Source organism: Entelurus aequoreus, linkage group LG18 (genome assembly GCF_033978785.1).
Source record: "Entelurus aequoreus isolate RoL-2023_Sb linkage group LG18, RoL_Eaeq_v1.1, whole genome shotgun sequence".
NCBI classification, from domain to species: Eukaryota; Metazoa; Chordata; class Actinopteri; order Syngnathiformes; family Syngnathidae; genus Entelurus; species Entelurus aequoreus.
The window spans coordinates 21,383,164-21,402,180 of record NC_084748.1 but is presented as its reverse complement, the minus strand read 5'-3'; the positions used below and the strand labels follow the sequence as shown (position 1 = coordinate 21,402,180).

At 39.2% G+C, this 19,017-nt stretch overlaps 1 protein-coding gene across 8 annotated transcripts in view; it reads right to left on the bottom strand.

Annotated features, from left to right (window-relative positions):
• ctnnd1 (catenin (cadherin-associated protein), delta 1) overlaps positions 1-19,017 on the bottom strand; it is a 141,191-nt gene that overhangs the window by 104,806 nt on the left and 17,368 nt on the right. For 6 of the 8 annotated variants that reach the window (XM_062026750.1, XM_062026751.1, XM_062026749.1 and 3 more), the window contains one exon: positions 5,620-5,767. The exons of the other annotated variants lie outside the window; for them this stretch is intronic. In XM_062026750.1, coding sequence (XP_061882734.1) covers positions 5,620-5,760 — 141 coding nt within the window. In that variant the 5' untranslated portion in view covers positions 5,761-5,767. The remainder of the gene's footprint in view (positions 1-5,619; positions 5,768-19,017) is intronic. 8 annotated transcript variants of the gene reach the window in all.

Below are 19,017 nucleotides of genomic sequence, written 5' to 3'. Positions count from 1 at the left end.
CAGACACGGTACAGCAGGGATGTCAAACATGTAGGCCACGGGCTGGATCAGGCCCGCAAACGGTTTTAATCTAGCCCGCAAGATGAGTTTGCTAAATGTAAAAATTAGCTCAAATTTTTTAAATGAAAAACTGTTGTTTGTATATTGTTCAGAACTTCGCAATACTGCTGCATGATTCTTGTGTTTCACTAAAGCTTGATCTTTTGAGCAGACAGCTTCTGAAACTTGTTGTTCATCCTCCTTAAATTCCGGCTAAAAAAATATAAGGTTTTGGATCAACATCTGCCTCAATCTTGTCTTTGTTGTCTCTTAAGAAGTATGAAGTGAGTAGTAGTGTTACTGTTATTGAAGGGGACTGTGTTTGCCAGATCGCATGATGGTTCATGCTCATTATGGCTCAGGAATCTCTGTGAGATTTATATAATTTTGATCATATCTACAGTATTAACTCACAAACTTTGTAAGTCTTTGGCTGCTTTGAATCAGAAATATATGATAATCTCTGCAGTATAAAATAAACTTATTTTTCAATTTTACTGGTAGTCCAGTAAGTATCCATATTAATAAAGATTAAACGTGTTTGTATATGTGAAGTCTCATTCTCTAAGGCAGGTGAATCAGTCCAACCTGATGTGTATGCGTGAGGAATGGGCAACAATCAATATGCGATAAAAACATTAAAAAATTGGCTTACAGTTGCATGACGTCACGTCCGTTTTTTTTCTTCGCAGCTTAATTCACAGGATGGTCAATCAGTTTGAGCGTAGCATTAAAACGAGGGAGAGTGAGTTTGAGTAGAAAATGCCGTAATGCTGTTCTGTTCTTGGGTGTTCTAATCGTTCAAATAGATAGGACAGAGTTTTCGTAAAGTCCCGAAAGAAGTTGCTCATAAGGGTAATAATCTCAGGGAAAAAACTTACCGGTAAGTGTGTCGAAGTGTGTCGAAGGAAATGGCTCTTAAAATAACTTCCACCATCTTGTGAAATACGATCAGACCATGCCCGTGTCAGTAGCGATCACTTTGTAAAATGTTTGTTTGAACATTTGATTTGTTTGAGAAACTTTTTGTGATGCAACCAAGTTTATTCTCTACTATATTAGTAGTGTTTGAGAGCAGAACTAAACATAAGGAAAAGACAAGTGATATCATTGCATTAGTTTGTGTTCTTTTGTAGTTGCTATGCCTAAATATAACTGCGAAGACCTGGTTGTGCAAATAAAAAACCAACGTCATGTTAAGTCCTACTAATAAATATTGATTGTTGGTCCAATCCACCGTATTTTCGATTTATATAGCAGAAACTAAAAGCTTAGTTGTTGTTGTTGTGCAGGAAAGCAAAGGGCTTTATTTGACACGGATGACCACATAATAGCGCCTTTGGTGCTATTCGTTAACATCAAGAAAATAGCCTTAATAGTATTAATAAACTGGATGCATAAATCTCTCGTAGGCTCAACGGCATATACTCAATCTTGGTATAGCCAGCAAACAGTGCTGAACAACAGGGACATCTATAGCTAAATAATGAGACACAATATGAACGTCACACCATAAAAACTACAGACATGAATTGTAGATGACAGACAAATATTTGTACCAGAAAATCAACTGCAAACAAACATATCCTTTTTTTCCCAATAGCGTCAACATCAGAGCAGCACGGCCCTTGTAAATGCCAAATACTTAACTTACCGATGCACGAATGAGTCCAACATTTCACGGATTAATGCTTTATTTGTGGACCCCTTGGATGTAAAGACATGATGTGCCTCTAATCTTTTCTTCTTTAAATCCTTGTGAGTGTCATAGGAAGTGAGGTTAAGGCGAGCAGTAAGGTCTTGGTGATGAAAAATGGTTTAAATCTTTCAAAAAAAAATGTTCCCCTAAGTGTATAAAAATCCACTCCATACAATTCTAAATATTTTTTTATGATTGCTTATATATGTTTGCCTCTAAAGTCTAAACTTTTCAAAATACCCCTAACTCTACACTGATGCAGAAAAAACAGTAGCCTAATGGGACTATAACCCACCACCTGAAACCCAGAAGTGCCTCTAGGTCAAAAAATTAAAATTATATTGCAATAATAAATGTGTCAATCTATTCTTACCTCACAAAATTGAGAGTGATATGCTGCAAGCATTGTTAATGTATTGTAGTATTCCGACGGTGGCACACATGGTCTGACGCTCTATTTAAATGTTATTTCCAAACTTAACGCACCAACAGCAGTGCTTATTTCCAACACCGTATTCTTCAACTCACACACACCCGTGTCTCAGTCGCTCTCCGCACAAGGTAACAATAAACTTCCTCATGATCCACCATTCATACTCACGGTGAGTTACATTCACCAACACCAGAATTCTAAACAACATTTCAACACAAGCAATAATATGTGTGTAATAATATATACTAGGGATGACACGATTTATGAAGAAATCCAAACTGTTTGACTGACCTGACATGGTAAAAAGCGTGTGTGTTGTTTGGATCATGGGTGCAGATGGCACTGGGGACGGACTGGGGACATATCCACCTCAGATTCATAGTGATTTTGTCATTATTTTGAATGTTTACATTGCGAAACACTAAGAGTTTGCGTGCCACACCCATGGTGCATTAAAAGTGTACATGAGTATCGGAAGTTTAATCAGGGTTCTAAAGAGGAACTGCGTCTGTAGAGGTCTGCTATGACAGCTCTATTATAACAGTCACACTGTACAACTACTACTACAGGAGAATAATGAACGATTCATTGACGTGACAACCATGTAATCCCACAACATCCCGTTGATGGACAAGTAGAGATACAGCCATCGAAGCATGTTCAGTCGCTGAATTAACTAGAGCTAACATTGCATGCAAAGCACACACTCACACACTCTAATCTCATTCAAAATCACTTACTGGTATACACGGCTACAACTTATTACTTCTATGTTATTATTACTATTACTTACTTCTGCTATTTCTGTCATTTTAAATGTGAACTTCAAGAACAGTATACAATATTATTTATGTACATGGGTTGTTTACACTACATATATGATAAAATGTTTAGATAAAATATTTTGTTTAAAAGTATTAAGTTGAAAATAATTTGAGTTGAAATAATATGCTGCAAGCCTGGTCCTGCCTTTTTTTCTTTTGGCTTTGCATTACCAAGTTTGGAACGCATATGTGCAAACCTGATAAAGTATTCTGGGGTGTTATAATAATGCACACAAGAGCTATCGATTATTTTAGTCACTGAGTAATCTGTCAATAAATTGAGTAATTGAATAAAACCCATTTTTTAGCTCAATGCGTCTTTTAGGTATATCTTTTTTTTTTTTTTTACAATAAACAGGGTTTTTATACAATTACCTTTATTCATTCTTTTTATAAATGCCAACATTGCATCTGATGACATGATGAGAGCATCAATTCACATAACTTATAAGTTAAAGATAAAAAAGTAAAACAAAAAAGCTCTGATAAACTATGATCAAATGAGTGGCAATGTATTTAACAATTTCACACATACACATTTGAAAAGGTATTAATTGGAGGAGTGGTGTTTGATTTTTAGACAAACAACTGGTAAGCATTAACATACGAACTGTAGATGCTAACATATACTGTAATACCGTGAGACGTGAAGGTATCAAACAAAAACTTGTTGTGTAGTTTTTATCTGGCGCTTTAGCGTTGGCCGGGTCTGAAAAAAAACGTAATCTTCCAAAATCCTCTGCAGCACGAGGCCGACAAAGTGGGGGAAGGTGGTGGAATGCCATAGGTAGGAAGTGAAGCGTGTTTGTAGAAGATGAGGAATTTATGTTTTTTTGGCCATTTCCTGAAAAAAATCATCAAAATCTATCTATAAATATTTCAGTTATATTTCTAACAAACACACAAACGCTGGCAAAAACATAACATCTTTGGCAAAAGTAAGAAAGTCTGAATTCTGCAAAGCAAAGCGCAGCACTCATCTTGAGTGTTTCAAACGCGACAAAGCCACGTTGCAACAAAAAAAACCTAACGCAAGAAATAATCAGAAGCTTCTTGATAAATTCTCAATCCATCCATTCATTTTTACCGCCTATCTCTCTCAATGTTGAGGGGGGCTGGCGCCAGCTACACTCGGGCGGAAGGCAGCACTTTAGACAAGTCACCCAGAAAATATATTTGGAGCCAGCAAAGCTAAACATCAGTTTGTGAGGTATTTACATTATTAGAAGTTAAATTGTTAGTTAACTATTCTGAGAAACAGTATTTTCCAAACTGTGCTTTTCATAAAGTAAAAGTTGAAAGACACTAATGTGAACATTATTGTTTTACACTGGATGTTTCAATGTCACTTTAAAGAAGTATTTTTAGTATTTGCTTGAAACAGTGGATGTTCCTGCACAATTATTTGCACTTAAAATACATGGTTGTAGTTATAAATATGATTATGATTAAAACATTTCAGCATTATGTTTGTGCTCAATTACAGTAAGTGTGTTTTTCTTAAACTTTGCTGCCACTTCATTTTACACACAATGGCACTTTTAAGTCTTTTTTTTGGACATATACTACAATAATATCGTACCGGGACATTGATATTGTAATGATATCATATTGTGAGATTTCAATAATGTTACACCCCTAGTTTTTTATAAAATATTTGTTACCAAATCAAACAAATGGCGTTAGCTTCCAAAACAGACTTTTACCTTGTTTCTGTTTGTTTGTTGCTCGTAATTACGCAGGATGCTTACTGTGCTGTATCATTTATGTAGTTAATAGTTGTACTGTGAAATTAAATACTAACTCTGTTTGACAGTAAAAAAAAAATTTCACCACAATATTTGTCTTTTTCAGTTTGAAATGATCACACAACCTCACTCTCGGTTTTTTTGGGGGGCGCTTTGCTATCTTTCCACTTGTCTTTTTATTCATCTCTCTCTGTACTCCGATGTTCCCGACATGCACGCACACTCACACACTACCCGCTGCGTGACCTACATCACTGTAGCTACACCGTTCTCATGTGCGGTCTTTTGGAGCAGTCTTGCGGAAACGAAGTCTACATATTTTACTCGTTTAACGAATCATCGAAGCAACACAATACAAAAATGTAACGTTTGTTTCTATTCTAATTAATGGATGAATCATTGCAGCCCTACGGTAAAGCCTGATAAGTACACGTCCCTATGGCGTCATATTCTTCGCCTATGGAATTATTGTTGTTACATACAACAGGACTTTTTATACACAAGTATAATGCAAGAGAGAACTGGTTTCCAATTGCACAATCTAGGTATGGTAATCTTATCTTTAAAAAGCGGAACACAGTCTAATTAAAATGTTCACATGCCTTTTAAAAAGCATGTTATTTAATGCATGAAAACATACTGTCAAATGTCAATGCTGGACAAGATGTGCTCCCTACCACACTTTTCTTGAAATATCAAATTAAAGCACATGTGAAGAGCTTAGTAAAGTAATCCATGAAGGGTTTTTTTTCTCTCAGGTTAGTAACTAGGTTTGAGCATTACAAAGGAAGCAGCTTGCTCACTTCAAGGGGGAATGCAAGGGTGTTTTCCTGCATGATGATGGATGGTAATGGGGTGGGGATTCCATGATGTTACCTGAATGTTTGGGAGCGGGCGGGGCAGGGTGCCGGCGCACGACCTCCGCTCCTCCTCTAGAGCTCGGCTCAGCATCTCAAACTGCCTCTCCTGCTCCCGCACGGAGGCCAGCAGGGAGGCCGTACTCGCACACGGCTCCATTCACACGCTGAGAGCAGAGCAGAAGAAAGGAAAAGACAGTGTCAACACCAAAGACCCAGAAGGGATTTCACCAGCACCAAGGACAGAAGAACCAACAGAGCAGAACCCAAACCACCAAAGTATAGAAAGTATGATGCAAATGAGCTCACAATGAAGGTGTGATAATCCCACAGGAGTATGATAAATTAGATCTTTTTTGTGATCAAACAGCATGAATTGTCACAGTTATCCGTGATCTCCACATGACTGCAATGCGGTAGTGGTGCTGGGGGCATCAATGTCTAACTTGCATAATTGGTAGTTTTTCAAAATGACACAAACTTTATGCATATATTTGATATGGGTGTGGCATTTTAGCCACCTCCAGATTAGTTTATGATTCCATTGTGAAATGATTATCAATATTTTTCCACATACAGAACTTATTTTGAACAAGGTATATCTGCTAGCATCCCTTAAATAAGGTAAACAAACAACACATTTCTTACAACATAAAGCTGCTCTTTCTACGTAACATGTAATATATTAAAGGCGCCGTTTGCAACCTCCTCACAGTAACATTTTTCAAAGCAAAAAAATATAACAACAACACAATCTGCTAGCCTATGTTACCATCCATCCATCCATTCATTTTCTACCGCTTGTCCCTTCCGGGGTCGCGAGGGGTTTAAAGGCCTACTGAAATGAAATTTTCTTATTTAAACGGGGATAGCAGATCCATTCTATGTGTCATACTTGATCATTTCGCGATATTGCCGTATTTTTGATGAAAGGATTTAGTAGAGAACATCGACGATAAAGTTCGCAACTTTTGGTCGCTGATAAAAAAGCCTTGCCTGTACCGGAAGTAGCGTGACGTCACAGGTTGAAGGGCTCCTCACATTTGCACATTGTTTACCCAGCAGCGAGAGCGATTCGAACCGAGAAAGCGACGATTACCCCATTAATTTGAGCGAGGATGAAAGATTTGTGGATGAGGAACGTCAGAGTGAAGGATTAGAGTGCAGTGCAGGACGTATCTTTTTTCGCTCTGACCGTAACTTAGGTACAAGGGCTCATTGGATTCCACACTTTCTCCTTTTTCTATTGTGGATCACGGATTTGTATTTTAAACCACCTCGGATACTATATACTCTTGAAAATGAGAGTCGAGAACGCGAAATGGACATTCACAGTGACTTTTATCTCCACGACAATACATCAGCGAAGCACTTTAGCTACGGAGCTAACGTGATAGCATCGGGCTTAGCTTCAGATAGAAACAAAATAAATAAGCCCCTGACTGGAAGGATAGACAGATGATCCACAATACTACCAAACCCTGTACCTGTACACGGTTAATGCTTTCCAGCGTGGCGAAGCCTTGCAATGCTGTTGCTAATGACGCCATTGAAGCTAACTTAGCTACGGGACCTTGACAGAGCTATGCTAAAAACATTAGCTCTCCACCTACGCCAGCCAGCCCTCATCTGCTCATCACGACCTGTGCTCACCTGCGTTCCAGCGATCGACGGCGCGACGAAGGACTTCACCCGATCATCGATGCGGTCGGCGGCTAGCGTCGGATAGCGCGTCTGCTATCCAACTCAAAGTCCTCCTGGTTGTGTTGCTGTAGCCAGCCGCTAATGCACCGATCCCACCTACAGCTTTCTTCTTTGCAGTCTCCATTGTCCATCCATCCATCCATTTTCTACCGCTTATTCCCTTCGGGGTCGCGGGGGGCGCTCGAGCCTATCTCAGCTACAATCGGGCGGAAGGCGGGGTACACCCTGGACAAGTCGCCACCTCATCGCAGGGCCAACACAGATAGACAGACAAGATTCACACTCACATTCACACACTAGGGCCAATTTAGTGTTGCCAATCAACCTATCCCCAGGTGCATGTCTTTGGAGGTGGGAGGAAGCCGGAGTACCCGGAGGGAACCCACGCAGTCACGGGGAGAACATGCAAACTCCACACAGAAAGATCCCAACGCCGTGATAGAACTCACAACTACTCAGGACCTTCGTATTGTGAGGCAGACGCACTAACCCCTCTACCACCGTGCTGCCGTCTCCATTGTTAATTGAACAAATTGCAAAAGATTCACCAACACAGATGTCCAGAATACTGTGGAATTTTGCGATGAAAACAGAGCTGTTTGTATTGGGATACAATGGTGTCCCAATACTTCCGCTTCAACCCTTGACGTTTGATTGATTGAGTGATTGAGACTTTTATTAGTAGGTTGCACAGTGAAGTACATATTCCGTACAATTGACCACTAAATGGTAACACCCGAATAAGTTTTTCAACTTGTTTAAGTCGGGGTCCACTTAAATTGATTCATGATACAGATATATACTATCATATATACTATCATCATAATACAGTCATCACACAATATAATCACAATGAATTATTTACATTATTTACAATCAGGGGTGTGGAGGGGGGGGGGGGTTAGGATATGGACATCAAGTAGTGGACATAGAGAGAGAGTGAGAGAGAGAGAGAGAGAGAGAGAGAGAGAGAGAGAGATCAGAAGGCATAAGAAAAAGTATCTGCATTTGATTGTTTACATTTGATTATTAGCAATCCGGGGAGGGTGTTAGTTTAGGGTTGTAGCTGCCTGGAGGTGAACTTTTATTGCGGTTTTGAAGGAGGATAGAGATGCCCTTTCTTTTATACCTGTTGGGAGCGCATTCCACATTGATGTGGCATAGAAAGAGAATGAGTTAAGACCTTTGTTAGTTCGGAATTTGGGTTTAACGTGGTTAGTGGAGCTCCCCCTGGTGTTGCGGTTATGGCGGTCATTTACGTTAAGGAAGTAGTTTGACATGTACTTCGGTATCAGGGAGGTGTAGCGGATTTTATAGACTAGGCTCAGTGCTAGTTGTTGTCGTCACGCGCAAACGTCATCATACCCAGACGTTTTCAGCCGGAAGTTTCCCGGGAAATTTTAAATTGCACTTTATAAGTTAACCCGGCCGTATTGGCATGTGTTGCAATGTTAAGAGTTCATCATTGATATATAAACTATCAGACTGTGTTGTCGGTAGTAGTGGGTTTCAATAGGCCTTTAAGAGAACACATTTGTTTGACAATTTCCTATAGTTTTCACAATTCCAAAGTTTGTGTATAAAGCTTTTTACCGGCCCAAATAAAAAGGTTGCTGTTTACGGGGGTCACTCACCCGGTCTCGTCAACATGTACACGCAGGGAGCGTGTGCACACACACAAAATAAGTCCAAGAGAAGCACCGAAAAAGTTGCAGTCATGTTGTCGTTATGATAGAATATACATTTAATGACATCCAACACAAACTATCCAAATCGCTATTATTAGCTAAGAACACCTAAGGCTAATGGGCGTGCATGTGTTACATACGTACGTCATTACGTACGAGAAACTGTGAGAGAGCGGTATATAATGTGTAAAATACTTTGGAAAGTTGGCACCCTCTCGGCATCTGTGTAAATGCTGCAAACAGGCCCTTTAAGTGCCTTTAGAAATAAGACTTTCTGACCAAACTTATCTGCTGTATTTAAAAATGTCAGTACTAGCAAGTTTATTACAAACAAATAGCTTATTTTACCTAAATGTATCAGCTTTCTGCACTCTGTGGGTGTAAAACTGTCAGTTAGGCGTCATGTTTGAAAGTATCCAACTGCTCTGAATGCCTCAGTGGCTCAGCTTGGTGTGAGACAGGAAGGTTGAGTTTGGAAAAAATATATATTTTTTGTTGCTGCTGTTGCTTTGGCGTGGTAACAGCCGCAAGTAACCAGTTTTGCAATGAAGCGATTGTTGATCAATAATGAATGAATGCATGGGAAACATTGGCCATGTGAGTTCAGGCCAGAGATGATGACAAAAGTGCAAAAAAATTAAAAGATGCATTGACAAAGAGCTTGTTGCCTGACAATGAGCAATAATTAAGTTAAAAAGATCAAGTTAAAGTACCAATGATTTTCACACACACACTAGGTGTGGCGAAATTATTCTCTGCATTTGACCCATCACCCTTGATCACCCCCTGGGAGGTGAGGGGAGCAGTGAGCAGCAGCGGTGGCTGCGCCCGGGAATCATTTTTGGTGATTTAACCCCCAATTCCAACCCTTGATGCTGAGTGCCAAGCAGGGAGGTAATGGGTCCCATTTTTATAGTCTTTGGTATGACTCGGCCAGGGTTTGAACTTACAACCTACCGATCTCAGGGCGGACACTCTAACCACTAGGCCACTGAGTAGGTCAAGAGTAATTAAGTCAAGTATCAGCTATACTAAGAAGGTCCAGAGCAACTGTTATTGATGTGCTCTTTTCAGCTCAGCAAGATTAAAAATAGAAAAGTGTGATACATGAGAGATTACAGAATGCTTTAAGCATGTGCATCTTGTTAGCACGTCTTCATTCCAAGAATTGAGTGACAAAAATGTGAGAGCAACACATCCTCAGTGAGAAGGGGACAGCATCAAACCATCATTAGAGTTGTTTTTAATTAATTTAAAGGGAATTAAAGCTTGATACCCGAGGTACAGGGCATTTCAAAAATGTATGTAGGTTTCATTAACATAAACAGTAATCCACGTTTATCGCTGTTAATTGATTCTGGACATGACCGCGATGAATGAATTTCCGCAAAGTACAAATCATTGATTACAAATTGAGTACTTTCACACAAAATAAAAACATATTACTACCTTTTAACCCTTGTGTGGTGTTCGGGTCTGTGGGACCCGTTTTCGATTTTTATTTTTAAAAAAATTATACAATTAATTAATTTTTCAAACTGAGACTCACTGGCTTTGGCTCATTTTCTGTGAAGAACATATATCAGAATACATATTTGATGAACACACACCATACACCCCCCTACACATTTCTATTACATATAAGATGTCCGGAGTCCACTGGCTAATAGAAGTGTGGAAATTGATGTTTTGTGTACCACACGCCCACACACACACACACACACACACACACACACACACACACACACACACACACACACACACACACACACACACACACACACACACACACACACACACTGCAGGCTTAGACGGGGAGGACAGAGTGTAGGTACACAGAACATCAGAGGGTCAAATGTGCGACAAAATGAGCGCAGACAGTGTTGACAAACAATGTTGCAACCTTGTGTGGGAACCGCAGGTGCAGAAACACAAAAGAAGAATCCCTGTGGGATGCAGAAACTGGCAGATAAGTTTCCATGCAACGTTCATATTGTTGTTACTCAGCCAGCGTTTGTGGGTCTTAGACTTAGACTTACTTTTTATTGTCGTTCAAATTTTAACTTTACAGTACAGATAAGAACGACATTTTGTTGCATTAGCTGGTTGGCAGTGCAGGATAAAAAAGCAATAAGGTGCAGATATAAATAAATAGATTACTGTAAAGATAAATATATTGCACTTTTGCATATGCATCTACGTTTATGGATGTATGTTATATTGTCTTTATATTCCAGCGAGTTCATCCATTTTTGGGGGGAATTGAGGGGATTATTATGATGCGTTCAAGAGTCTTACGGCCTGAGGGAAGAAGCTGTTGCAGAACCTGGAGGTTCTGCTACGGAGGCTGCGGGCCTCTTTCTAGAGTCCAGCAGTGAAAACAGTCATTGGTGGGGTTGGGAGGAGTCTCTGCAGATTTTCTGAGCCCTGGTCAGGCAGCGGCTTTTTGCGATCTCCTGGATAGGAGGAAGAGGAGTCCTGATGATCTTTTCTGCCGTCCTCACCACTCTCTGGAGAGACTTCCAGTCTGAGGCATTGCAGGCTCCAGTCCAGACAGAGATGCAATTGGTCAGTAGGCTCTCTATAGTGCCTCTGTAGAATGTGCTGAGAACGGGGGGAGGTAGCTGTACTCTTTTCATCCGACGCAAAAAGTGCATGCGCTGCTGAGCTCTTTTTACAAGAGCTCCGGTGTGTAGGGACCAGGTCATATTGTCAGTTATCTGCACCCCCAGGAACTTGGTGCTGCTTACTATCTCCACCGCTGTACCGTTGATGAAGAGTGGAGCGTGGCTGGACTGGTGCTTCCTGAAGTCGACAATGATCTCCTTGGTCTTGTCGACGTTCAGGAACAGGTTGTTGGTTCTGCACCAGTCAACCAGATATTTCACCCCCTCCCTGTAGTCCATGTTATCACGGATGAGGCCCACTACTGTCGTGTCGTCCGCATACTTCTCAATGTGGTTAGTAGTGGACCTGGCACAGCAGTCATGAGTCATCAACGTGAACAGCAGCGGACTCAGGACGCAGCCCTGGGGGGAGCCGGTGCTCAGGGAGATGGCACTGGAGGTGTTGTTGCCCACTCTCACAGACTGGGGTCTGTCTGTGAGGAAGTCAAGCAGCCAGTTGCATAGGGGGGTACTGAATCCAAGGGGGGACAGTTTGCTCACCAAGTGCTGCGGGATGATGGTGTTAAATGCAGAGTTGAAGTCCAGAAACAACATCCGCACGTGTGTGTCCTTTCCTGCCTGATGTGCTAAGCTCAGGTGGAGTGCAGAGGAGATGGTGTGTGGAGCGGTTAGGGCATAAGCAAACTGGTATGGGTCGAATGTGGGGGAAGTCTGGAGACAATATATTCCTTTACCAGCCTCTCGAAGCACTTCATTACAGATGTTTTTTGAGATAAGTCAGTATTTTAACAAAAAAGTGTGTGATTGTGAGGCATTAAAAGCCACAAAATGCAACGGGTCCATCAGACCCACAAACACTGGCTGAGTAACAACAATATGAACACCACACAAGGGTTAAATACATACATGCCCTTTAGACTTGAAAAGACACAATTTAGTCTCTTTAATTCCGATATACTAATGCTGCCTGAGGTTGAGCCTATCACTGGCCACAATACTGAACAGCGTGATACTGATTGGTTTGGTCTTATCTAGTGGCCTATGCTACAGTAGTACTGCTATTTTTTTACTTCATTTAGTTATGTTTAAACATGTTTAATTTAAGGCAAAGATTTTGTGAAATTTGCTAAAAAATAAAACAAAAAATCTGTGATGTGGTGAAACCAAACTATTTGAAGTACGACGTGGCATGGAACAAATGTTTATCGTTAGTTTTGCATTTATGTCATGTCTGCTCTACATTATGTTAAATGAAGAGTTTCTGTCTCTAATAGTTGATATAATAATGTAACTGCATCATAAAGCCTACATGAACTCCATGGTGTTCAGGGATGAATAGTCTCTCCTATTGCTATCTTACTATTTTTTCAGCTATAGTTACATTAATCATTAGTAATGGAGCAGCCTAGTTTTGAATGGCAGGGTCCTTGCTATCACATGTTGATAAAAATATAACATTTACATAATAAAAATCAACTACAGGCTTCCCAAATGCTGTAATAAATTAAGCATGATGAGTTGACTTGAAACTGTTTAATGTTGCACTTTTCTATGTAGAATAAAAGTTTTGTCATTTTATTTAATCTGAGCAACAACTTGAGGCAGTTTAATGTTGATTAACATGGGCAGAACTATTATAGTGTTCCCAATGTTAAAAGGATAAAGCCATTGTTTACAAATTTGGTAAATAAATAACCAAAAAATGTATATTTTGTTGTTTTCTTACTGTACCGAAAATGAACCGAACCGTGACCTCTAAACCGAGGTACGTACCGAACCGAAAATTTTGTGTACCGTTACACCCCTATATAATACACATTAGTGGTTAGAGTGTCCGCCCTGAGATCGGTAGGTTGTGAGTTCAAAGCCCGGCCGAGTCATACCAAAGACTATTAAAAAATGGGACCCATTACCTCCCTGCTTGACACTTAGCATCAAGGGTTGGAATTGGGGGTTAAATCACCAAATATGATTCCCGGGCGCGCCCACCGCTGCTGCTCTTTGCTCCCCTAACCTCTCAGGGGGTGTCAACGGTGATGGGTCAAATGCAGAGAATAATTTTGCCACACCAAGTGTGTTTGTGACAATCAATGGTACTTTAACTTAAATATTCTAATTTGTGTAACCTATGTACGTATTTACCAATTTAAAACATACATATTTAAAAAGCAATGAGGTGGAGAAGTGTTTTTTGATTTTTGGACAAACAACTTTTTAACATTTACATTCAAGTGTAAATACCTCAACATGTTCTCACATGAGTTAGACTAAAACTTTGTTATGTGAGTCAAGCATATAGCATACCACTAGCTGCCTGCCAAAATAGACGTGTACCTCGGTTCTGGTAGTTTGCACTGTACATAAAAATGGTGGTTTCTGGTAATGTTCTGCAGCATCAAAATAGCACTGTTGTGGGAAGCCAGCTCTGTTTCACAGTGCAAACGTTACACCACAATGCCTGTCTTTAGAGCTGGGGGAAATTATCGATTTTTAGATGCATCGCAATTCGGACATGGACGATTATAGAATCGATTAGTAAACGTTGAAAATCGATGTATTTATTGTAAATAAAGTAATGCAGACAGTTCTAAAATGTGTCCGACTGACGCAAGACCACCTCACTGAGAGATCTGACCAGCTCCTTGACTATCGGGCACTTATGGTCCAGTTTTGCACACATTTTCATTAATTTAATAAATGTGGCAATGAATTTAACTGTTTCTTATTCCAAATGAATTGGGTTTTTTTTAGTTGCAAGTGATAAACGTGTATTCAGTGAAACGAAAGTAAATGTCAAACTGCATCAATTCACATAAATTAAAGATGCATCAATAATTTATTTTTAATCGAATCGTAGCTTCTGGATCATAGTCAAAATCAAATCTTGAAGTGACCAAAGACCTGTCTTTTCAGGTTTAAAATGATCCCAAACTTGACAGCTTCAGTCCTTTCCTTTGAACTATTTCTCTCCATCACAAGCGTCCGCATATTTTAAATTCCGGGCACTACGTACACTTCAGATTTTTATTAGTTATACTCATTTAACAAATAATTACTAGTGTGTAAATCTTTGGGCACATGCTGATTCGATTACGATAACGATTCAGGGGCTACAATTTGATTATAAACCGATTATTTGTACATCTAAAATGATTATATTGTATAGTGGCCAGGGCAAGGCACGTTTATTTATGGAGCAGAATTCGTACACCAGGCAATTCAAAGTATCAGTATATTTTATATAGTTATTAAATATTCTCAATGCATTTAATTATTAATCATTTTAATATTCTATATTATTTTTGTTTTTGTAACAGCCAAATGAGCTGCACATTTACAATATACTGTAAATACAATTTTGTGAATGAATTAGTCATCTTTGTTGTTCACATGCACATGCCTAAAAATATCTGAAGTTGAATTTAAAAGTTGATGGCTAAATTAGAGTCACTGAATTTGTGTACGCTTTATAATTTGATTATCTAAATAGTCGTTAGTCGCAGCCCTAAATTATAACCGTGATTATTTTGGTCCAAATAATCATGATATGAAATGTTCATACCGTTACATCCCTACTCATACCGATTAAATACGCTCTCTGAATAAAGCACTGTATTTGACGTTTGCGTGAACATACATAAACATCAGCGCAGGCACGGTGAGCGGTTGTGTGTGAAGGTCAGACAATTAATATTCAAAATACTGTCCAATCATCATACACACATACTTTGGCTATATGTTGCTGCTGCGTCTTCCATTGACACACATTTTAGTGACAGGACCGAACACACAATCAGAAATGCACACATACTCTTGTGTCATATATTCCGCATTAAGATTTTGCATGTCAAATTCTGTTTCGGCTGTTGGAAGCTGACTTAATAGGGGTGCAAGTTGTGTTTTCAACTGAGCTCCCATCATTTGTTTGTAAAAAGAAAAACACTATTTTATTAAAATACAGATTGTGAGCACCTTCTTTTACTCCAATCAAAGTGTAGCAACAGTAAATATGTCACTTTCTGGAGCGGTGGTGCTATCTTATCAATCAATAGAGAGCCACAAAGGACTGAGTGCTTCACGTAAGCCCTCATACCACTTTGAGCTTGTTTTAAGAGCACAGAGGACACCACTCTAGTGCCAAACACTAACATCTTGTGGGAGAGAGGAGTTTTTACTTAAATGGCTTCAGCTACTTTGCAGTAGTATTGCTATTGGTCATTAAATTATTAGTTCATTAGCAACAAAGCTAATGGGTTGTATTGGAGGTACACCGCTTAGCCACTTGAAAGCCTGCATAAAATATCTTCCTGAGAGTCAGCGTCCTTTAAAGTCGACATACATAACAGGTTTTTTTTTTATTTGTAACAGACAAAAGAAAAAGACAAAACAAATACAAAGGACGTTGATTCGCAAGAGGATACAATGGTCCACTGAGAAAGTTTGTGCTTCGTAGTTCTCCAGGTTGTGAGATGACATTTTTGTCCACAGCGGACACAACTACCCTTAGCCTCGTCAGAGAATGACACATCAGTTATATATGTTAATCATCAAAATGTCTGTAATAGTACATGTACAAAACCCAAAACCAGTGAAGTTGGCACGTTGTGTAAATCGTAAATAAAAACAGAATACAATGATTTGCAACTCCTTTTCAACTTATATTCAACTGAATACACTGCAAAGACAATATATATAATGTTCAAACTGAGAAACTTTTTTTTTTGTGCAAATAATCATTAACTTAGAATTTAAGTAATTATCTTGTCTTTGCAGTGTATTCAATTGAATATTGGTTGAAAAGGATTTTGAAATTATTGCATTCTGTTTTTATTTACGATTTACACAACATGCCAACTTCACTGGTTTTGGGTTTTGTATTTGTTATAACATTAAAATGTGTAAAACATTAAAAGTGAGGGAGGGACAGAGTGCCTCGTAACGGGTGTCTACTCTACACAAATTCAGTGCTCCCACGTTTTTCGCCAGGGTTACCACGTCCGTCGCAGGTGAATTTTTTATGAATGCATTTAACATTTTTGTAAGCCCACCAAACTAGACCTGGGCCGTTATTCAATTAGTCAATTAATCGAATGGTAAATGACAATGAACTCGATAACTTTGCCAGCCTAGATAAACTGCCATGTGCATGAGTGTATAGAGACTGCAAAAACGGTCATTCTTTGCATCGGTTTTAGCAGCTGCAGTCGTTTGTACCATAGATACTTCTTGTCATTCATTAAGTGTCTTTGTGCAGAGATGTGAGGTCTTTAGCATGCACCCAGTGCAACAAGTTAGCCCGTGACGACCAACACAACCAGCAGCAACAGTAGGAATTTGGAGGGGAAAAAAACAAATGCCACTGCACCAGAGGGGGAATATTTCAGTTTTAAACCTTTGGACCAACATGAGCCTATCAACACTGAGGAGACAGTTTGCCCAATGTGCTCGAAAGTGGTGCCAACAAAAAAAAATCCTATACAAACAAACTTGCAAGCCTATTTGAAACACAACCACTCGCCTCAATATTTCAAAGTACACAAAGAAATGGTGTGCGCTCACAGAAAGTGTGGTTCACAACATCGCCAAGACATGCTGCCCTTTAAAACTGTTAAAAAACTAGCACTTGCAAACGTTTGACAGACATTTGTCATGTTATGTTGACGTTTCCTTGCCAGACTAAAGTTGTGTTGCATATGGCTTCTTAATATATCTGCTTATACTGTAGTATTTATATTGTTACTCTGCAGTTTGGTTCCAAAGGTCCTAACTTGATTGTCAGTTAAGTAATGTACAACTGTACCTCTGCCTACATGTTCAATATTGACGTGCAACTTTGTTTGTCAATACTTTATTTAGCCATTTTGTGTATATTTTGTATATTTTATATATTTGCCCCAGTCCCTCTTAACAGAGACAGAACCAATTGTATTGCTTTTGGTTGTGATTTTTATTCAAGAGCAAAATTTTTCTAACAGACAGTATATTTTACCGTTATTTGTTTTATTTAACCTAGAGATTTCAAAGTTTAAATTACAATTACAATGTTAAATTATACAAGCAATACAACCTTATTGCATTAGTAAGGGCATATTTGCATTAGTATTATGTAGGGGTGTAACGGTACACAAAAATTTCGGTTCGGTACGTACCTCGGTTTAGAGGTCACGGTTTGGTTAATTTTCGGTACAGTAAGAAAACAACAAAATATAAATTTTGGGGTTATTTATTTACCAAATTTGCAAAATCTTTCACCAAAAATATTTTTCTTAGTGGAATATTTGATGTGAAGTAATCGGAACCTTGGATAGGTCAATAATTCATAATAACATTGATTTTGATTCAATATTATGTTTTTGAGCAATGACAGTTTGAAAAAAAAAAAACAGCTTTGTTTTATTAGTCAACATTGCAACTTTTTTTAAATTACATTTAACCTTTAAGCTTTTTTATTTCACTTTTGTTGTGTTTTTGTTTATTTTAATAGTATTTTTAGAATGTGCCATGGGCCTTTAAAACATTTAGCTGTGGGCCGCAAATGGCCTCCGGGGCACACTTTTGGCACCCCTGCTATAGATAATAGTGCCCCCGCGACCCCGAAGGGAATAAGCGGTAGAAAATGGATGGATGGATGGATGGATGGATGGATGGATGGATGGATGGATGGATGGACAAACCCCGTTTCCTTTTGAGTTGGGAAATTGTGTTATATTTAAATATAAATGGAATACAATGATTTGCAAATCCTTTTCAACCCATATTCAATTGACTGCACTACAAAGACAAGATATTTGATGTTCAAACTCATAAACTTTTTTTTTTTTTTGCAAATAATAATTAACTTAGAATTTCATGGCTGCAACACGTGCCAAAGTAGTTGGGAAATGGCATGTTCACCACTGTGTTACATGGCCTTTCCTTTTAACAACACTCAATAAACGATTGGGAACTGAGGAAACTAATTGTTGAAGCTTTGAAAGTGGAATTCTTTCCCATTCTTGTTTTATGTAGAGCTTCAGTCGTTCAACAGTCCGGGGTTTCCGCTGTCGTATTTTACGCTTCATAATGCGCCACACATTTTCGATGGGAGACAGGTCTGGACTGCAGGCGGGCCAGGAAAGTACCCGCACTCTTTTTTTACGAAGCCACGCTGTTGTAACATGTGCTGAATGTGGCTTGGCATTGTCTTGCTGAAATAAGCAGGGGCGTCCATGAAAAAGATGGCGCTTAGATGGCAGCATATGTTGTTCCAAAACCTGTATGTACCTTTCAGCATTAATTAATGGTGCCTTCACAGATGTGTAAGTTACCCATGCCTTGGGCACTAATGCACCCCCATACCATCACAGATGCTGGCTTTTGAACTTTGTGTCGATAACAGTCTGGATTGTTCGCTTCCCT